Here is a 23,069-nt window from a genome sequence, read left to right as displayed (position 1 = left end):
GTTGGTTGGAATCTGGTTGCACTCGATGAGGGTGGGCATTGGTATTTCTACACTTGGGAACTACTTCAAGACTAGTGGCTCTCCTGCCTAAAAACTTCTGCGATGGCAGCACAGGTATCCAGAGTATATGGTAAGGCATCTCCTGTTATGTTTAACAGGTCAAAAAGCTTTGATCTATCAGGAGACCTGTTAGTATGATCATCTAGAATAGTATACAGTCGTACAGCTTTTTCAGGTTGACCCTTGGGGTATACAAAAACGATGCATATTTTGTCACGGATTTGTCACAGAGTCCTTTTAAACAGACATCTGTACATGTTGAAACAACTGGAGTATGAGGCATTGTTTGATGAAGGCTTTGCCTTGGGAGGATTACCTGTAGACAATGTGGGACTGTCTTGAAAAAGATGAAGAGCTTGCATGTGATCATCACTGCCACATTCTATGCACTTAAAAGCAGCTTTACAGTTTTTAATATGGTGTTTGAAGCAAATTCTGAACTTCTTTAAAAGCTCTTTGCAATCTTGTAAGGGTTTCTTTCTGAAGTCGACACACTTTCTAAGCAGGTGTGGTTTGTTATGTACATGACATTGGCGATTTGGGTTGTCTATTTTCTTGTTCTGAATAGTCTTTTCAGGGACAGGTAGAATATGGGTACTTTTCAGAGACACTGGACTTGTGCGGTCTCTGTGTGAAATGCATGAACTTGCAGGTGGACTGAGAGGGTTGGACAACAGGAAAACTTTGATAATTCTTAATATATGCAATTCTCCTAATTAACTTACAGATGTAGGAAAAGGGAGGAAAGGAAATGTTATTTTCTTCCATATACCCCCATCCAAGTGATGCCCATTTTTTCTCTATACTATAAGGTAACTTGGAGAAAATTGAGTTAACCGCAGGGCAGTATCTAGGTAATTGAGGCTGGGTAAGCAGATATCAGCTTTGGTGAGTTCAAGCTCCAATAGAAGGTCATTGAGCTCTTGCAACTTTAGAATATCTCTGCCATGTATCTTTGGGAAGGTTTGCTATTTTTTAAATAAAGAATCTTCAATTGCTTCTGGGCTGCTGAAGCTATGCTCAAGTCTGTCTTAAGCAGCGTTAAGATCTATGGCAGTGTTGTCAATGTGAACAGCTTTGAGTCTTTTGATACATTCAGCAGATTGAAGACTTAGCCACCTGTTAAGCAGTTCTAGTTCTTCTGTAGTTGTGACATCTAGTTGACTAAGGCCCCGTACACACGTCCGAGGAACTCGACGGGCAAAACACATTGTTTTGCTCATCAAGTTCCTTGTGAAGCCGCCGAGGATCTCGGCGAGCCGAAATTTCCCATTGAACAACGAGGAAATAGAGAACATGTTCTCTATTTCCTCGCCGAGATCCTCGTCGGCTTCCTCGGCCGAAAGTGTAGACACGGCCGGGTTTCTCGGCAGAATACAGCTCCGACCGAGTTTCTGGCTGAATTCTGCCGAGAAACTCGGTCGTGTGTACGGGGCCTGATAGTGGCATTGAGGGTCAATTTCCAGCCTTTGTGGTTTTCAGGTTTATCATCAGATTTAGTGAGACCTGTTTTGGCGAGCTCTCTGATGATTGCTGTGTTAGGTTAAATATATTTCATGCATGGCAAAGGATTCCCAAAGCACTATGAATTAGCTGAAAAAACAGCACAACAAATGCTGAGTGCTTTGATGCTTGATGCTTCTTATTGAAACATATGCAGCTGTTCAGCAAGGGATAAGTCACTTCTCTTTTTCAGGCACGTGTGAGTCTGAATCTCTGCTTGAGGTAATGAGTTTTTTCAACTGGGGTGCAAAGAGAGAAGCAAATTAAACCTAAATCATCCCCTGCTGGCTCAAAATGCAAATGTGATGCTTAGATCATTGTTATCTTCTGTATTATAGATCTATATGACCAGTAAGAGAAAGAAAGAGGAGGAATAGCATAGGGTTCATAGAAACATAGTTACATCAATTGCTCTCTGCAAGAAAAAAATTAAATATATTAACATTAACAATTCTTATTAACTTTTTAGGGAGAACAAGGAGGTCAAGGTGTACCAGGACCTCGTGGACCTCCAGGAGAAGGACTTCTGGGACCAAAGGTCAGGGCATAGCTTGATGCATTTAATAATTCAAAATATTCTATATGTCCTAAATAAAAGCTTACAGTATAAGATAAACATGTTTTTTTTTTCAGGGTGACCGTGGCACTGTTGGCGAAAGAGGAAGAAAGGGAGATAAAGGTGATGGTGGAGACCCTGGATCCCCAGGAGATACAGTAAGTTATACTCTGTCTCAAAGACCATAGAAGAAGCATGCAACAGTAGTAAACTTTGATGTTAAACATTTATTATGCCTGAGAAGTGATAAAATGAAGCATACTTCATATTGGCCTAGCACACGTCTTAGGAAGTTATTTTTTTGGACAACTCCATTCCTCTTGCTTTTCATGTATATCTATTAGCATTTTGCAATGAGTGATCAGAAAATGTTTGCTCTGCATCAGTTTGGCAAAACACACTTCAAATCTGATCTAAACCATTCAAATATAGTTGGCTGTACAAATGTTGGGGGATTGTCCCATTAAAGTGGTTCTAATCTAAAGGCTTAAGTTTTTTTTTTATACTAATGCATTCTTTTCATTAGGCTGCTTTCACATTGAGGCGTGCAGCCGTGGTGACGGTATAGCCGCGCTATTTGTAGCGTGGCTATACCTTCATATTTACCGCGATATTCGCTAGCGGTGAGGTTTTAACCCCCGCTAGCGGCCCAAAAAGGGCGGTATTACCGCGGTATTACCGCGCTTTCCCATTGATTTCAATGGGAAGGCGCGGTATAGGAGCGGTGAACACACCGCTCCTATACCGCGCTAAAGATGTGACTAGCAGGACTTTTGGAGCGCTCCTGCTAGCGCACCGCTTCAATGTGAAAGCCTTCGGGCTTTCACATTGAACACTACAGGGCAGGTTTTTTCATGCGGTATAGCAGCGCTATTTTTAGCGCTGTACCGCATGAAAAACGCCTCAATGTGAAAGGGGCCTAAAGGTAAGAAAAACTTTAATGTTCAGCTCCCCTCCAGCCCTCCCTAAAAACGTACCAAAGCCCAATCTTGATCCAGCGCTGTGCCCAAGAGTAGCAGCGCTGCTCTTTCTCCCTCCTGGACATGGACAGGACATGGGAGACAGCTCTTTCAATCAAATACTGTAAGGAGGGAGGTGTAGCTGAGCCACACTGTGTGTGTCAATGAAAGCACACAGCCAGGCTAAGGATGAAGCCCACAAGTGTGCCGCTCCTACCAAGCAGCTTACTACGGGGCACACAAAAAAGAGGGGGAGCCTAGAGAGCCAGAGGGGGTGGTTCAGGGCTGCTGTATGCAAATCAATTGCAAAGAGCTGGTTAGTATAATAAGTTTGTTATTTACCTCTTCCTGCCTGACCTATTATAAAATGATGGCTAAGCAGGAGCTTTCCCATCCTGGGTGAAGACCATATGATGTCCTACTCAGCACCCCATGCTGCGGCGCGATCTGTCATCTGTAATATCCAGTGGACACAGTGGGTGACAGATCACAGCAGATCACATCAGAATTGTACACCATGAATGACTTCCATTGAAAGCCATTCATGGTGTACTGCAATGTCCGGTGGACACAGTGGGTGACAGATCACAGCAGATCACATCAGAATTGTACACCATGAATGACTTCCATTGAAAGCCATTCATGGTGTACTATCTTGTTGATCTCTGTGATTAGTGATAATGATCACATGGTACTGACCGGGCCAATCACAGCCCATGTGTACCATTTGATTAGCTGTGCCAATCACAGGTAATCAAAATAGTATACACTGAATGAATAGATTTCAGAAATTTAACAGATTCTGAAAAATTGTTGCTTATAAAAATGATTATAAATTATCATAGTGTATAACTCCTCAGAGTTGTACATTGTTACTATGGTAACACTATTGCTCTGGTCACATTATGTAAAACAAAGTTGTAAAAAAATCCAAAAGAAAAAATTTAAACAATTGAAAAAAAAAGAAAATAAATAATGATTTAGTTTTTTACATACTGTCACAAGTCAGTGTCCCTGATCACTGTCACACCAGTTATATGATGAGGCTGTACAGCACTGGTGACAATAAGCTTGTACTGTACTAGCATTTTCGGGCCCCAAGAAATAAAATATGGCGTCAGTACATCAGGTGTGATTCTTTAGAATTTGGAGACCACTGCCTTAGTGTATCTAAGAAATATGGCTTTATAAACTATCTTTAACATTGCTGTATACTCACAACAGCTACCTAAATCAACAACAATACTATATTTTCTTTTTACAGGGCAGACAAGGCACTAAAGGAGAAGCTGGGTTAACAGTAAGTATATCTTAGAGTACAACTGACTGGCCATACTGGCAAATGGATCTTAAGTGGAAAGCACAATGATTGAATGAAAGGTGCACTAATCTAAAGCAACCAGTAACAATCTTTTTTTTAAATAACCTACCGAAGACTGTAATTTGACTGGATGCCATGGACTTCGTAGAGTCATTACACTCTGTACTGCCTTATTAATTAAGCCCAAAAGAACTGATGTCAGCTAGTGTTAATGCAATGTACCTTAGATACAGTATGTTGCATGTGGTCATCTAAATATAGTGTGTTTGTTTTTTTTATTACACAGAGAGAAGATATAATTAAAATGATAAAGGAAATCTGCGGTAAGTAAAAATAGTTATGTTAACACCATATGTTACACCACAAGAAAATAGGCATTAGTAGCATAATTAGAAGGATTTCCTATCTACATCTTATGCCGCGTACACACGACCGTTTTTCGGGTTGTAAACATTTTTTTTTTTTTTTTAAGGTCATTGAAAACGATCATGTGGGGGCTCCAGAGCATTTTTCACAATGTAAAAAATGGGCGTTAATTTTTTTTCGAACATACTCAAATTTTTCACGTCATGGTCATGTGTGGGCTTTAACGACGTGAAAAAAACGCTCATGCTCAGAAGCAAGTTATGAGACGGGAGCGCTCGTTCTGGTAAAACTAGCGTTCGTAATGGTTCATTAGGGTCAGTTTTTCAGGTGGATCCGATCGGACCTTCCAGTCTCCTCTATGGAGCTGCGGGTGTCAAAAGACATGTGTCTGTTGACACTTGCAAACATCCGAACCAATCCTGTCTGCTAAAAAAGACTGATGGGATCCATTCCTCATTCGTCTGGCAGATTGGATCAGATAGCAGTCGAGTGTAAATGGCTAGACGTTACGTTTACATCCGACTGCCCATAGAGGAGAACGGGCAGTGTCTGTGTCTGCTCTGCATAAGTGGAGAGAACACAGACCTGTCATCCGCCTGCTCAGTGGGGATCAGCAATCAAATTCCCAGCTGAGCAAGTGGACTGCATAGGAGCCCACCCCATGTGGATGGGGCCTTACAGTGGAAAGCATTGTTATTCGTATTATAGACAACAAAGTTGATGTAACTCTAGAGTTCACTTGACTTTTATGCAAACTTAAGACTCATTTATACTAATTTAAACTCCACCCTGACCCCCCCCCCCCCCCCCAATACAGTAAAACTGCACATTTTAGATTGGCCCTTGTGTCAAGCCTAAGGCACACCTGTGAAATAATCATGCTGTCTAATCAGAATCTTGATATGCCACACCTGTTAGGTGGATGGATTAGCTCAGAAAGGGAGAAGTGCTCACTAACACAGATTTAGACAGATTTGTGAACATTGTTTGCGAGAAATAGGCCTTTTGTGTACATAGAAAAAGTCATAGATCTTTGAGTTCAGCTCATGATAAATAGGGGCAAACATAAAGGTGTTTTATTTATAATTGTGCTCAGTGTATATAAGAATTTTTGTATCTTCCTTCATTAAGGCAACAGTAGATGTTTAATTCCATGCTTGCTGATCCTGAGACCCGGTTCACACTGGGGCGACTCGGCAGCCGCCTGTCAAGTCGCGTCCCATTCTAGTGAATATAACCGTTCTAATAGGAGCGACGCAAGTCGCTCTGACTTAGAAAAAGGTTCTTGTACGACTTCGGGGGCGACTCGGGGCGATTTGCATTGACTTCTATACAGAAGTCATGTTGCAAGTCGCCTTGGAAGTCGTCTTCAGGTCGCCTGGCCGAGTCGCCCCCGTGTGAACCAGCTCTTAAGCTCTTGTTATTTTAAGGAATGAGAACCTATGCAGTAATTTTTGATAATTGCCTCTAAATTGGTTTTATCATAACAGCCATGGATATGCAGTAGTGACACACCACTACTTAAAAAAAGCCCCTTTGTAAACTGACCCATTAAAAGTATTAGTTATGTAACAAACAGTGGCAAGAAAATAACAGTTGAGAAAAAGGAAAGCAGCTTTATAATGTTAGCCTACATCATGTAAATTTACCAGTAAACATGCCTGTTCTTTTTTTGTAGGTTGTGGTGTTAAATGTAAGGAAATACCTATGGAGCTTGTCTTTGTGATAGACAGTTCTGAGAGTGTTGGGCCAGAGAACTTTGAAATCATCAAAGACTTTGTGACTGCTCTTGTGGATAGAGTGACTGTAGGCCGAAATGCCACCCGAATAGGACTTGTGCTCTACAGTTTAGAGGTGCGTCTAGAGTTTGGCCTGAATAGATTCACCACCCAACAAGATGTGAAGCAAGCCATCAGAAAGATGATGTATATGGGAGAGGGCACCTATACAGGAACTGCGATTCGAAAGGCCACCCAGGAAGGATTTTTTGGTGCACGCTCAGGAGTCAGGAAAGTGGCCATTGTTCTCACAGATGGTCAGACGGACAAGAGAGAAGCTGTGAAATTAGACATAGCTGTGCGGGAAGCTCAGGCTGCTAACATCCAAATGTATGCCATTGGAATTGTAAATGCTACAGATCTAACTCAACAAGACTTTATAAGGGAACTAAATCTAATAGCTTCCGAACCAGATACTGAGCATATGTATCTCATTGATGACTTCAACACTCTTCCAGGTAATAAAAGAAACTTTTTATATTGTACTAATAAGGGACATGCTGATGAGAAGAGGGAGCAGAGTAATAGAGAGATGAGCTCTTAAAGCGGGGGTTCACCCAAAAAAAAAATTTTAACATTACATTCAGCCGAGTTGTCAGAATGACAATCGGCTGTTTTTTTTAATTTTATCCCCGTACATACCGTATTTTCACCGCCGCTTCCGGGTATGTCTTCTGCGGGACTGGGCGTTCCTAATTGATTGACAGGCTTCCGACCATCGCATACTGCGCGTCACGAGTTGCCGAAAGAAGCTGAACGCCGGTGCGCAGGCGCCGTATAGAGCCGACTCGCAGTCCGGCTTCTTTCAGCAACTCGTGACGCGCTGTATGCGACGGTCGGAAGCCTGTCAATCAGTTAGGACAGTCACGCCCAGTCCCGCAGAAGACATACCCGGAAGCGGCGGTGAAAATACGGTATGTACGGGGATAAAATAAAAAAAACAGCCGATTGTCATTCTGACAACTCGGCTGAATGTAATGTTAAAAAAAAAAATTGGGGTGAACCCCCGCTTTAAGTCTGCTTCCCCTTTCACTGTACAGTCACAGGCTAGGGAGAGAAAGTTCAAATTTCCTGCCCTGACAGACAGGGTTTTGCTGTGTGGTTGAACGTTGGAATTTTTAGAACTGGATGGACAGAAATACAGCACAATTTATTTGTCAGGTAAAACCCCTTGTATATTTAGCTGCTTGCCTGGAGGCCACCTTCAAAACTACCAAACATAATTATATTTGCTTTGTAAAGCCTAATTTACATCTGAACATTAAACAGCTCTAAGTTTGAAGTTCCGAAACGCTTAACATCCGAAATCCCAATGTTTTTAATTGTGCCTGTTCCAGTGTTAATTTTGTCAGCAAAATATCATTTTAGTGGTAGGTGACACTCCTGCGCTGTGTTGGATAGATGACTTAAAAAAGGGGGAGAGAGAGGGGAGGGAGGGCGTGAATTATAAATGTGGGTGTGTACACTGCTGCAAACAAAGAAGATCTATCCTATTTAGACAAAATGGTAATGCAAAAAACGTGATGTCTGCGCTGTGAAATACTACTAATGGGAAGGCAGTAAGGGAGGGGGAGGGGTCGTGAAGGGGGACGGGGGTGAAAGGGGGCGGGGGCACAGATAGGCCCGCGGGGCAAAGAAATGGGGAAGTGCAATATACAAACACAATGGGAAATACAACCTGCAAGCTAATAACTAAGTGAGTGAGTACATAAACAAAAATGCACAAAATTAAGCAAAATGAATGAAAAAATACAAAGATTCAGTGAATGCACATGACAGTCCCAGTATCACATCAAAAGAAAAGACGGAAGTCCAAGTGAGACTGATGAATGGATGAGTGAGTGAATAGTCTAGAGTGAAAGTTCCAAAGCCAGATCAGTGAAGATGCACAGCGCCAGATCAGTGAAGATGCACAGCGCAGCAAATCCAAAAAAACGTGCAGCCCACACCGTTTGTGATCCTAGCAGCTTACCTCATAGCTGTCACATAAAGCCAAACCAATATACAGTGCTTCAACCTCTCAGTGGATGAATATTCTTCCTGGGATGTAAATAGATGAATCTGGTAGATTTCAGTCTTGGGCCGTGCATGTGGGAGATACAAATGAAGATACTATAGTGTAGTCCTGTCGCCACTAAGGAGTCTCTGTCTAGGTAAGTAGATGGAAACTTACACAGTGTATTGAGAAAGGGTGCCTATCTCCACGAGTGCCGAACTCGTCAGAATCCTAGCTTCTCTCTGCCACAAATTCCTCCCTTCGATTTCAGTGAAGTGAGCCGCTCACACGGAAGTGATGGGGACAGGGGAGAGAGAAGGAGGGGGGCACATAGCGTGATAACGTACAAATAGTTTATTAAAACAAGGATAAAAACATCTAAAACTCACATGGAGCAGACTTTGAGGCGGTCAAAACATCCACGAGCGCCGTGCTCGTCTACCGTCCGTCGGGTGCTGCCAACCAATCCAGTGCTCTGGTCCCGACGCGTGTTCGTTACATCACGTGACTTCATCAGGGGCTTTTTTTTAAAATATCATTTTAGTTTTAGTCCCATTTTAGTCTTCTGCAATTTTTTTCGTTTTAGTCGTATTTAGTCAACTAAATCTCCAGTACATTTTAGTAGACTTAAATGTTCTATGCTTAAGTTGTCTAAAATCTAATGAGTATAAATAAATTGTTATGCATTAGTTAACATTTCTCTACAATTTCCAAACTCAATATATACTGCTAGAGTGAAAAATCTAATATGTTATTATGTATGGTACTGAAGTATGAACATGCACTACAGACCAGTGTTAATTTTGAAGTCAAATTTAAATTTAGTTTTAGTCTTAGTCTTTTTAGTTTTAGTCCCATTATAGTCTTTTGACTAAAATACCATTTTAGTTTTAGTCGTATTTTAGTAATCTCAAATGTTTTAGATTTAGTCATAGTTTAGTCAATTAAAATACTATACATTTAGTCGACTAAAATGTTTTAGTCATTTTAGTTGACTAAATTAACACTGGCCTGTTCACACCTGAGCATAGTGTCGCATAAAGCTTGTAACGCAAAAAGTATTTGAGTTTCTTTTCAGCTACAAGCTACAAACTTCAGGCATTTTTGTCCCCAATAGACTTTAATGGGAGCACCTGAAAAATGCATGACTATGCGTGCAAAAACATGTTGCTCTTCTTTTACCTAGTAACTAGCTTTCCATTGGCTTAACAATTATTAGAAAAGAAAACAAAAAGATCGGAGGAAATGTATTGTTAAGTTGTATTATTACTATCTGATTTAGTTTTTTTTCTTAAAAAATAGAATTACAGCTAAAGTCTAACTAGTGTTAAACATGCCTTCCCTTTCTAGCATCTATACTAGCTAACCTGTGTAAAAACATTACTGTACTTACCTATTTTCAGCCCGCTCTGGTCCAGTCACATGATTCCACTCCCCTCTGTCAGCCAGCAGAGACTGCAGGAGAGAGTGGGGACAGTCAACAATGACTGCACCATGGGAGCCTATGGGTGACATAACCGCTCCTGGCTTTCACCGCGGTTGTCAGGTTCTCTTTGCATTCCCCTTCAGCTATTGCTGGCTGACACAGGGGATCAAATGACCAGACTGAAAATAGGTAATTACATACATCTTTTTTTACACAGGTTAGTATAGGTGTTAGGAGGGGGGAGGGACCATTGTTAGGTCTTTACCTATACTATAAGAATAATTACTTTTTATGTCGTATTAATTGGATTATTTCTAAACAGCTTTGGAGTCTAAACTGGTGAACCAGTTCTGTGAAGATGAAAATGGTGCTCTCATCTACAATCGAGTAGGAAGCAAAATCAACCCAATGTTCCCGATCAAAGGCTCTTCTACGATCTCTTATCCTGGAGCTGAAGTAAACAGAGTGAACACAGAAGAGACATTAAGATTAGAAGAAAAGCGTAAACTGGAGGAAAGAATCAGATTGGAAGAAGAGAGAATTAGAGAACAGCAAATTCGTAAAGAAGAAGACAGAATTCGTCAAGAACAAATTCGTAAAGAAGAAGACAGAATTCGTCAAGAACAAATTCGTAAAGAAGAAGAAAGAATTCGTCAGGAAGAAGAAAGACGAAGAGTAGCTGAAGAAAAACTCAGACAGACACAAGTCCCGGTATGGCAACTGTAATATGTTGAGTGTGAATGGTGACAAATATTTTATAAACTGTGTGTGTTTGAACATATATTGTAGATCAGTGATGGCGAACCTTGGCACGCCAGATGTTTTGGAACTACATTTCCTTAGATGCTCAACTACACTGCAGAGTGCATTAACATCATGGGAAATGTAGTTCCAAAACATCTGGGGTGCCAAGGTTCACCATCACTGCTGTAGATGCTTGGTGCCTTTATATTTAGACACAGTGGGCACTGATACAAGTCAGTGCTATTCAAAAAAAGCTTGAAACACACAACACCCAATCGAAAAAAAAAGAAGAAAAGAAATGTGCAAGGGGTTGTTCATACCAGTAGCCACACTATACCTTGTGTGAAGGCAGCAGTGGTCATGCTTCGTAAATGATGAATCCCACTGTTTAGATGTTTTTAAACTTTCTGAAGATATCACAACATTTTATTTCAATCATCTTTATTTGTTGCAGAAGGTTGCGATGCAGTGCAATGTGAAATCAACTCATAGGACTGAGGGCAAATTACCTTTTCTAAGCATCGGTATTGCATTGGCCAAGGCCACCCGAGTAGCTCAACACTTATAGGGGTTGATTTACTAAAGGCAAATCGACTGTGCGGTTTGCAAAGTGCAGTTGCCCTCTGCAAGTACAGTTACTCCAGAGCTTAGTAAATAAGGTAAGGCTTGACTTTGCAAAGAGTACCCAATTACGTGCAAGGAAAATAAATAACACATAATTTTTGCTTGCACATGTTTGGATGATGGAAGTCAGCAGAGCATCTGCTCATTTACTAAGCTCTGGAGCAACTGCATTTTGCAAAAGTGCACAGTCTTTTTGCCTTTAGCAAATCAACCAGTGTGTTCGGGCCCTAACAGGGCTTTGTAAATACTTACTGTATGGATAAAAATACAAATCCTTTAGTTGATAAAACAGCTCTAAACAGAAAATAATGGGCATCACAGTTGTTGTGTATGGAGCTGTGCAGCTTCTGACCGGTCAGGGTGCCTGTGGCCTGTTGTGGCATAGATATGCTGTGGTATCTGGCACCCAGCTGTCAGTAGCAGATCCTTTAACCACTTCAGCCCCGGAGGATTTGGCTGCCAAATGACCAGGCCACTTTTTACGATTTGGCACTGCGTCAATTTAATTGACAATTTTTTCCCACAAACAGAGATTTATTTTGGTGGTATTTGATCACCTCTGTGGTTTTAATTTTTTGCAATATTTTTAACTGTTTGCTATAATAAATATCCCCCAAAAATATATAAAAAACATATTTTTGCCTCGGTTTAGGCCGATATGTATTCTTCTACATATTTTTGGTAAAACAAGTCGCAATAAGCGTTTATTGATTGGTTTGTGCAAAAGTTATAGCGTCTACAAAATAGGGGATAGTTTTATGATATTTTTATTAATAATTAATTGTTTTACTAGTAATGGAAGGGGTTAACCACTAGGGGGCTAGGAAGGGGTTAAGTGTGTCCTAGGGAGTGATTCTAACTGTGTGGGGGTGGGGCTTACTGTGACACAACACTGGTCACTGCTCCCGATGAGAGGGAGTAGACGATCAGTGTCCAGTCACTAGGCAGAACGGGGAGATGCCTCTCCCTGTTCTGCCGCTCTGTGACCCGATCGCGTTAGTTTGCACAGCTGTACCATTCTGCAACGTAAAAGTACAGGAGGCGGATGGCGAGTGGTTAAGCCCTGTAAGCTGTGAGGTGGGGTCTGCATGGATTAGATTTTTTTCCAGCACATTCCACAGATCCTCGATGGATTGAGATCTGGAGAATTTGGATGATAAGTCCATACCTAGAATTCATTGTTGTATTCCTTATACCATTCTTGAACCATTTTAGCAATGTGGCAGGGCACATTATTCTGCTAAAATAGGCCACTGCCATCAGGGAACATTATTGCATGAAGGGGTGTACTTTGTCAGCAACAATGTTTCGGTAGGTGGTACATGTCAAAGTAACATCGACATGAATGGCAGGACCCAAGGTGTCCCAGCAGAACATTGCCCAAAACATCTAAGGCTTTATGTACACGGGACGTTTTTTCAACTGCTCCTGAACGATTTAAACCCACGTTTAAAATGTTTAAAATGTCCGTTTTGCATCGTTTACATGCCACGTTTAGCAGCACTTTGCTGCGTTTGCGTTTAGAAGTGTTTCAAAAAAATAAATACAATTTTTAATTATTCTTTTTAAATGGCCAAAGACGAAAAACGCCTATAAACGAAACGCTGTTAAACGTGGGTTACCGGGTTTAGCCACGTTTAGTCGCGTTTGGCGTTTGAGGCCTCGTACACACGACCGAGAAACTCGTCGTAAAAGAAACATCCTTTTCCTCGACGAGTTCCTTGTCAGGCTTGTCGAGAATCTTGTCAAGCTTTCTTTGCGTACACACTGTCAAGGCAAAATCTCGTCGTTCTCAAACGCTGTGACATACAACACGTACAGCAGCACTATAAAGGGGAAGTTTGATTCCACTGGCGCCACCCTTGGGGCTGCTTTTACTAATCTCATGTTACTGCGTGTTAAGTAAAAGTTTGGTGAGAGACGATTTGCGCTTTTCAGTCTGTTGAAGCGTGACGATTGTGCTATCTCCATTACGAACGCTACTTTTACCAAAGGTAAAAGGTACTTTATTCTGAGCATGCGCGGGTTTCTTAGCATACACACAAACGTGTTTCTCGTCGTAAACCAGCCCGACGAGAAACACGACGAGGAAATTGATACTCCCAACGAGAAAAAAGAGAACTTGTTCTCTTTTTTTCTCGTCGAGATCCACGAAAGTTTTCTCGACGAAAAACATACACACGACCACTTTCCTTGGCAAAAAAGCTCTGCCACCAAGTTTCTTGATGGATTTTGTCGAGGAAAATGGTCGTGTGTAGGAGACCTGAAACGTGGAAATCTTCGACGTCTGAACCTATTTTTATGCTTGCTTTCAAAGAAACACTCTTAAACCCAACTACCTAAAAATGGCAATAAACGAGACTGTGTACATGGTCACATAGGATAACATTAAAACAAGCGTCCAACTGCCTCTGAACGTACGTTTAGCAGTGTCCCGTGTACATGGGGCCCAACTACTTCCGTCGACTTGCTTTCTTCTCATGCTGCATTTGGTGCCATCTCTCCCTCAGGTAAGCGATGCACACACACCTGACGCATTTATGGGTTTAGTCATCCTTTAATATATAATGTAGCAAGAATGTAACCCTATTTTATACTGAGCACTCAAATTAAATCATAAATTGTCCAACAATGGATAATTTGCTTACTTTCCACCACTAATGATCTTACCCCATCAGACTGTTATTTGCACTACTTTTGAATCATTCATTACAATTGTTTGGTAACCGCGAGAAAAATACATTGGTATGAAGAGAGAATGCTTTATAATATATGTCTTGTCTGAGGTATCTGTATGGTTATGAAAGGCATGACTGCTAGCAAGGAGTAGGATCTCTGATTGGAGATCCTTATTCTGTGCTCACAAATATGTCTAAATGCAGGATTCTGTCATTTAATTGTCTATTACTGTTACAGAGAAAAGAAGTAGTTATTGTACCAAGTGTCGTTGAGGGAGAAGATGAAGACGAGGACTATGATGATGGAGATGAATATATAGAGACACCTCTGACTGATACTAGAGGTAAATGATGTGCTTCATTTTCGGATTTACTTTAAAGTATAACTAAAAGAAATCCTTTTTTGTTTTTGTTTTAGATATAGTGGAGAGGGGTTTTTATTGATGTCTGTGCTCCCGTTCGTCATGCTTACTGCTATTACCAAGTAAAAGAAAATCCCAAATTTTGGGTTTACCCCCCAGAACAGGAATATAGAAGACATCTTCCTGTGCAGACAGTATCTGGTGACCCTGGTAACAACAAGGGATTCCCTTTGGCCTCTTTCACATGGGATGGATCTGTGATGATCCGCCCCGTGAACCTCCCCTTGCTCAGCGGGAATCGCTCGGCTGATCCCCGCTGAGCCACCGGATGACAGGTCGGTCCCCGCACACAGGGACCACCCTGTCAGATCTCCGCTCTCCCCTATGGGGGGATCGGATGAACAGGGACCGTCTGTCCATGTTCACCCGATCCGATCCGCAGACGGATGGAAAAATAGGGTTTTCCTTCCTCCTTCTGCAGAATCGGAGTATTGCAGACACCGATGAGATCGGGTGTCAGCGGATGATCATTGGGATCAATGTATGTCCCCTTTTCATCCGTACGCGGATGGATAAAAAAGCGGACATGCGGTGCCCGTGTAAAAGAGCCCTTACTTTGGTAGGATTCCCTATCACTGCCTGTTTGGCTATGGAACAGAAAGTGAATGGAAATCTCCCAAATGGGATACACATGGCCTTCTTTAAGAATACCTTACACCTAAACCAAGGCCTGTGCATTTAGCAAAAAAATGCCTTAAACTACCCCACAAAAAGAAACTGTAGGGAAACGAAGTGCATCAAATTCCACCCTGCTTAGATCAGGGAAGAATTAGAAGCCCTGTAGTTTTTCCCTTCTGGGTAGATTCATCGCTCTACTTATCATTATCCCTTAGACCACATATGGCAAACACAAGGCCCGTGGGCCAAATCTGGTTTGCCAAGCCTTGTCATGTGGCCCTCACATTCAATTTTGAAGACAGAACATGGCAGAGGAGATTGGGTTGTACACTGTGCATAGCACACCCCTAAATCCTGCACTCTGTATACAGCGCACTCTGAACTCTGCACTCTGTACATAACGTACCACCTAAACCCTGCACTCTATACATAGTACAACCCTGAACTCTGCACTCTGTACATAGTGTACTCCTGAACTCTGCACTCTGTGCGTAATGCACCCTTAAACCCTGCAATCTGTACATAGTACAACCCTGAACTCTGCACTCTGTGCATAGGGCACCCCTGGAACTGCACTTTGTACGTAGCGCACCCCTGAACCTCGCACTCTGTATGTATGTAAATATATAAATATAAATGCATCAGATCAATTAATTTATTTTACTAAAAATATATTTTATTTTTGCTTGTTCTGTCCCATAGTGGTTTTGTCACCAGGAGGAAGTTCATCTAAAGAGAAAACATCATCTTCATCCTCCAAGACCTTTTCTTCCACTGTAATATTATCTCCATCAAGTTCAGCTGAAAGAAATGTGCTGATACAACCATCAATAGGTAAGCATGGAAACTAGCTTTTACTGTTTAAACCACACATAAGGGGAATATAGGCTATAGTCTTTCTATGTGTTAAAGCCAGGGCAATTGTAATAACAATGGTGAAAGGTCTCAGGAATAAAACATATCAGGAGAGACTTCATGAACTTAAAATGTATAGTCTGGAGGAAAGAAGGGAAAGGGGAGACATGATTGACCACTTCCGGACCGCCCACCGTCATTTTACGTTGGTACTTTGAAGAGGAATACTGTTGCTATGGCATAACCCCAGTATTCTCTTCTTCAGCGGGCGGTCAGCTTTCAGATCACCTTTATCGGTGTCGGGAGAGGGCCCCCCTTCTGCCGCTCTCCAGTGCCCTTCGCTGCTTACCGGAGGAGGGGATCGCGTCTGCTCCCTTGTTTGGCATGGAGACGAGTGAGGGGAACATGGCCCACCCATCTCCATATCATTGCAGGGCAGAAGCGACGTCAAAACGTCACATCCGCCCATAGCTCTTAAAGGGAATTTTTTTTTTTTTAAAGTGATATTTAATTTTATTAAATTATTTATTGCATTTTAGTGTAAATATGAGATCTGAGGTCTTTTTGACCCCAGATCTCACATTTAAGAGGTCCTGTCATGCTTTTTTTCTATTACAATGGATCTTTACATCCTTGTAATAGGAATAAAAGTGACACCATTTTTTTTAAAAAAGAACAGTATAAAAATTTTAAATAAAAGGTAAAATGAATAAGAAAAAAAAAGTTTTTTTTTTTAAACTCGCTCGGTCCCACCGAGCTTGCGTGCAAAAGGCCTAGACCTCCTCTGTAACTCAAAACATGCAACCTGTAGAATTTTTTTTAAATGTCACCTATGGAGATTTTTAAGGGTAAAAGTTTGTCGCCATTCCACGATCGGGCGCAACTTTGAAGCGTGACATGTTGGGTATCAATTTACTCGGCGTAACATTATCTTCCACAATATAAAAAAAATTGAGCTAACTTTAGAGGCGGTTCACACAGGGGCGACTGGCCAGGCGACTCAGTCGCCTGACAAGTCGTGCTCCGCTCTATTCAATAGAACCGTTCTAATAGGAGCGACGAAAGTCGCTCCGACTTAGAAAAAGGTTCTTGTACAACTTTGGGGGCGACTCGGGGCGACTTGCATTGATTTCAATGCAGAAGTCATTTTGCAAGTCGCCTCTCAAGTCGTTTTGAGATCGCCTTGCCGAGTCGCCCACAAAGTCGTGCCGCCCCTGTGTGAACCGGCTCTTACTGTTGTTTTGTTTTTTAATTAAAACAAAGTAATTAACTTGTAAACACCAAATCTCAGAAAGAAGCTCTGTCCTTAAGTGGTTAAATTTATCAAGAAAGTAAATAAGGTACAAGAGGGCAGGATTTTAAATATGAAACCCAGATTAAGAACACAGCGATTTGACCTCAAACTAACAGGAGAAAAGTTCAACTAATTTCATTAAGTATTATATTACTGAAAGGGTAGTTGATGCTTGGAATATACTTCCAGCAGAGGTAGAGGGTTAGTCAACATTAAGTGGCTTCAAACATGCTTGAGACCAACATAGATCTATACTCAGACAAAAAAAAAGGCTCGATGGACCACTTGTTTTTTTTTCTGCAGCCATTTTTCTATGTTTCTATGATTCCAATTGTATTCTTTTACTTAAACTAGCACTCCAGGCAGAGTAAAACATATAAAAGCATCTCAGGCTGCAATAAACATCTGTAATCAGAGATGTCTACTTAAATACTTATATTCTGCCACAAGATGCCCTCAGTCTCCTGGAATACTGGGAACATACTATGAATAAATGAGTGTCATGGCGCCACCCCCGAGGGAGCGTAAGGTGTTCTTCATTCATTATCACATCAGCGACAGTATCTGCATTCCAGAGGGCTCTATAATCCAAACATCCCTGTTTCTGTAGCTTTAGTACATCATTGCTCACACCCTTGTGTTCCTCTTTTTCCAGAGTACATCCAGGATGCACGGTGCAAGCTGCCATTAGATCAGGGTCCTTGCAGGACATACATAATAAAATGGTATTATGACAAACAAGCCAATTCCTGTGCCCAGTTCTGGTATGGAGGCTGTACTGGTAATGGCAATCGCTTCGATACAGAAGAAGAATGTAAAAAGTCCTGTGTTATCTCCCTAGATGGAGGTAAGTGATCCTGTTTCCATACAAGATATATGACTCCCTGTCGTATTTAATGCACATCCTTTTCATCGTCCATATTCCTGAATGCATCCTTCTTTTTTTTTTTTTATTATCAAAATGTTTATTAATTTTTCAACAAAATTTCCATTTAACAATATATCACACAATTATAATACGATAAACATCCTTATCTATAAATACACCCCCCCTCGAAAAAAAAGAAGGAAAATTGTCCCCCTCGCCCTCACTTGTTCCCCGCGGCTCTCTCCCACCCCTCTAAAAAAAAAAAAATGTATCCTGCTTTTATATTTCTTACATTATTCATTCTTTTGGTATATCCTTCCATATGTTAAAGTGCATCTAAATCCAATATGTTTTAAAGTTTTGGATAAGGTAGGGATGGGTTAGAACCAGTAGTGTATTTCGTTTTTGTGCTGCCATTTAAATATGACACACCCCTTCATGTAAATGCCACACCCCTTTCTGTTAAAATTTTGAGTGGGGACACTAGTTCCTAGGGCCCTGGGGGTGGGCAATGGATTCCCTTAATTTGCATAGATTTTCTCTCACTTCCTGTTTGGCTATGGGGCAGGAAGTGAAGGGAAATCTCTGCAATGGGACAGGGATGGTAAAAAATAAACTGACAGGGGTTTTAACCCTCCCTAACTCTATTTAAAATGAAAAAAAAGAAAGTGTTGCCTATAGTTCTACTTTAAGCACAAATTTCTGATAATTTCTTTGGAGGTCTAAGAAGATATAACCATGCCAATGGTGCAGCAGAAAACATATAGCACAGTGAGGAAGGTTTGTGGTCCAGAATGATAGCACAGTCAAAATTAGAAGCAGCTTGCGTTACACTAAGGGCCCTTTCACACCTACGGACAAACGGTCCGTTTATTACAAGTCCGTTAACGGACTTGTAATGTATCCCTATGGGATTGCAGATGTTAGCGGATGATGTATCCGCTAACGTCCGCAACCATCCACCTCCGCAAAGATCCGCCTTTGCGGACGGAATAAAACCCTATTTTTTTTCCGTCCGGCGGAGCGGAGGAGAGACAGGGCGGTCTCTGCACTGTGTGCGGGGACCGCCCTGTCCGCCGACAGCTCAGCTGGGATTTACGGAGGAATCCCCGCTGAGCCAAATGGGCTCAATACAGATCCGCTCCGTGTGAAAGAGCCCTAATGCCACGTACACACGATCGGTTCATCCGATGAAAACGGACCGATGGATTTTTTCATCAGATATCCGATGAAGCTGACTTTCATCAGTCTTGCCTACACACCATCAGTTAAAAAAACGATTGTGTCAGAACGCGGTGACGTACAGTAAAACACAACGACGTGCTGAGAAAAATTAAGTTCAATGCTTCCGAGCATGCGTCGACTTGATTCTGAGCATGCATGGATTTTTGACCGATGGACTTCCCCACCGTTGATCGTCTTTTTTTCTATCGGTTTTTTAACCATCAGAAAATTTTAAAACAGGTTCTATTTTTTTTCACCGATGGGAAAAAAAACGATGGACCATTTTCATCAGACGAACCGATCGTGTGTACAGGGCATAACAGTGTAGCAAAAGCCGGCGGGACTCATTCTGTGCCGCCCCCCTGCAAAGTGCTGCCCTAGGCCTGGGCCTTGTTGGCCTAGGCCAGGATACAGCATTGGTTAGAACCTCTGGGTTGCTGTCTTTAAGTAAAATCACTATATTTGCATTACCAAGTAAGCACATTTAGGATCTTAGGTGCAAAGATCTCTCAACTAGAGTTCCTAAAATACAGAAGCTAATAGATTATACAGCCCATCAATAAATACACAAAATGAAAAGTGATTCTAAAGCCTTAATGTTTTTTTTACTTTAATGTATTAGGGTATTAGGGTGTCCAGCTTCAGTCTCCTCTCTCTTCTCGTCCTCTTCTCACAGGGACTTAGCCAGCAGCAGGAGCTTTCTGTTTTTCATTTTAAGGGAAAAAAATTGTGAATTTGCCATGTTTCATGTCTTCAGTGCTTTACTACATATGGACTGATTTTGAATATTAAGTATGGACAGTGATGAATTGTATTATTGCATGTTTATATTGAGTAATTACCGTATAGTGAAGCATTGTGTGTACATAGTGAGCTATCAAGTGCCCATTTGTTTGTTCTCTTGCTAAAAAAAAATTGAGTGTTTACAGTCACTTTAAAGCCTCATGCACACTGGACGTTAACCACTTAAGACCCGGACCAAAATGCAGGTAAAGGACCCAGGCAGTTTTTGCGTTCCGGCACTGCGTCGCTTTAACTGACAATTGCACGGTCGTGCGACGTGGCTCCCAAACAAAATTTACGTCCTTTTTTTCCCACAAATAGAGCTTCCTTTTGGTGGTATTTGATCACCTCTGCATTTTTTTTTTGCGCTATAAACAAAAATAAAGCGACAATTTTGAAAAAAAAAACAATATTTTTTCCTTTTTGCTATAATAAATATCCCCCAAAAACATAAAAAAAATCTTTTTTTTCCCTCAGTTTAGGCCGATACGTATTCTTCTACCTATTTTGGGGGGGAAAAAACGCAATAAGTGTCTATCGATTGGTTTGCGCAAAATGTATAGTGTTTACAAAATAGGGGATAGTTTTATTGCATTTGTATTCAAAAAATTTTTTTTTACTACTAATGGCGGCGATCAGCGTTTTTTTCATGACCGCGACATTATGGCGGACACATCGGACAATTTTGACACATTTTTGGGACAATTGTCATTTTCACAGCAAAAAATGCTATATAAATGCATTGTTTATTGTGAAAATGACAATTGCAGGTTGGGAGTTAACCACTAGTGGGCTCTGAAGGGGTTAAGTGTTACCTCATATGTGTTTCTAACTGTAGGGGGACGGGGCTGGAAGTGTGACATCATTGATCGTGTTTCCCTATATCAGGGAACAGACGATCAATGACAGCGCCACAGTGAAGAACGGGGAAGCTGTGTTTACACACACCTCCCCTCGTTCTTCAGCTCCGGGGACCGATCGCAGGACTCCAGCGGCGATCGGGTCCGCGGGTTCCCATGGCTGCGGGGCTTCGGACCAGGTCGCGGGCGCACGCCCGCGACCCACGGCTGGGCACTTAAAGAGGACGTATAGGTACGTGCTTGTGCCCAGCCGTGCCATTCTGTCGACGTATATGTGCAGGAGGCGGTCCTTAAGTGGTTAAAATAACGTTAGAAAAATACCAGTAGCTTTATAGTGAGTTTTTTTACTTTTTCAGCTTTTTTCAATGTTTTTGCAATAGCGTTTATTAGCGTTTTTCTGAATTTTTTTGTTAAAGATTTTTTTTTTTTTCAATGAATTAGAAACTTTAAAAAATGCTGATGAGTGGCGTTTTTTAAGGGTTTATCAGCGTTTATTGACGTTTATCAGCGTTAGAGCGTTTTTACAGCTGAAAAACTCCTCTCAGAACCTAAGGCCTCATGCACACTGGAAGTTTTTTGATGTTTTTACAGCAGCTGTTTTTGGCATTAGACGTTTTTTTTCTACAGTCATTAAACTCTTCGTCATGTTATCCTATGTTTCCATGCACACATAGGCTGTTATCAGCAATTTTGGGAAGCAGCGTTTTTGAGCAGTAAAAAAAAAAAAAAAAACTAGTGGGTTCTGAGAGAGGTTTTTCAGCTGTAAAAACGCTCTAACGCTGATAAATGCTGATAAACTTCACTCACCAGCGTTTAATGTTTTTGATCTATTGAAAAAGGAAAATAAATACATTTCTTTAAAAAAAAAATGCTAAAAAACGCTAATAAATGCTAAACAACACTATTGCAAAAACGAGAGAAAATAACCGCTCAGTAGTCTTCAAAGAACCTCCTCACTGGAACCAAACCATGGGTGCCGGCAATGCAATAATAATGCAAAAATACGAAGGAAACTTGGACAGCCGCACTCCAAAAATGTTCTGTAGCTTCAGTGCTTAGTCATAGCTAGTACAAGCTATGACTAAGCACTGAAGCTACAGTGCGAAACGTTACCTTTTGTTCCAATTTTTTTGCTGTGGCATGTTCATTTTGTGATCGATTTTAATTAAAAGAACATTTTTGGAGTGCGGCTGTCCAAGTTTCCTTCGTATTTTTGCACTTTTTTGCAAAAATGTTGAAAAAAGCTGGAAAAAGTTGAAAAACTCACTGAAAAGATACTGGCGTTTTTATAACGTTATTTTAACGTCCAGTGTGCATGAGGCCTTAGTATCAGGTTTGGGCCAACTGACTCTTTAGAGCTCATTTTATCTTATAGTATGTTTATTATATGTAATTACTTCTTTACCTTATTCTTTTTTTCTACAGAGAAATAATGTGGTGCTTATAGTCCTCTAATAAATGGTGCTACTCTTGAATCTGAAGGATTTGTTTGTAAGGACACATCTTAAACTATCCCTGCAATGTGCCTGTTCTTCAATTCCATTGTCTCTGATGATCGTGAAATGTGAAAGTTTCAGAGAACAATCACCTCCATTTTAATATCTCTATATCTCAAGGACATAGAAGCTTTGTGTTCACCAGGAAGATGTCTATCATACTGCACATTCTATGAATTCTGGGATTATGTGGACCATGTTCAGTAACATCTGGAGAATCTTTGCTCACTCCTCTCTGATACTTACAGAAATTGACTGTTTTCTCTAGTAAAAGGAACACAAAAGAAGAAAAAATACAACTCTTTTTGCAAAAAGTCAACTAATGATGTACAAATAAAAGCTCTCATATGTGTTGAGAATTAGAGATATTGACTGAAGCCTCGTACACACGACCGAGTCTCTCGGCAAAAACCAGCAAGAAACTTGCTGGGAGATATTTTTTTGCAGAAGAAACCGGTCGTGTGTACATTTTCGTCGAGGAAACTGTCAAGAAACTTGACGAGCCAAAAAGAGAGCAAGTTCTCTATTTCCTCAACGGGAATGGAGAAACTTGCCTTGTCGAGTTCCTCGACAGCCTAACAAGGAACTCGACGAGGAAAACGATGTATTTCGCCCGTCCGAAAAGTGAGGACACCTCT

General features: G+C 41.2%; 1 protein-coding gene across 1 annotated transcript in view; it reads left to right on the top strand.

Annotated features, from left to right (window-relative positions):
• The window catches only part of COL28A1 (collagen type XXVIII alpha 1 chain), a 107,787-nt gene extending 85,277 nt beyond the window's left edge, over positions 1-22,510 (top strand). Inside the window, exons 28-37 of the mRNA XM_040357828.1 lie at positions 2,033-2,101; positions 2,197-2,277; positions 4,343-4,378; positions 4,686-4,722; positions 6,444-7,001; positions 10,288-10,676; positions 14,250-14,355; positions 15,754-15,885; positions 17,856-18,047; positions 22,361-22,510. Coding sequence (XP_040213762.1) covers positions 2,033-2,101; positions 2,197-2,277; positions 4,343-4,378; positions 4,686-4,722; positions 6,444-7,001; positions 10,288-10,676; positions 14,250-14,355; positions 15,754-15,885; positions 17,856-18,047; positions 22,361-22,368 — 1,608 coding nt within the window. The 3' untranslated portion in view covers positions 22,369-22,510. The remainder of the gene's footprint in view (positions 1-2,032; positions 2,102-2,196; positions 2,278-4,342; positions 4,379-4,685; positions 4,723-6,443; positions 7,002-10,287; positions 10,677-14,249; positions 14,356-15,753; positions 15,886-17,855; positions 18,048-22,360) is intronic.
• Positions 22,511-23,069: the final 559 nt, after the last annotated feature.

The sequence above is a fragment of the Rana temporaria genome, chromosome 6 (assembly GCF_905171775.1).
Source record: "Rana temporaria chromosome 6, aRanTem1.1, whole genome shotgun sequence".
Lineage (NCBI taxonomy): Eukaryota > Metazoa > Chordata > Amphibia > Anura > Ranidae > Rana > Rana temporaria.
The sequence above is the reverse complement of the archived record's forward strand: the minus strand, read 5'-3'. Positions and strand labels throughout refer to the sequence as shown.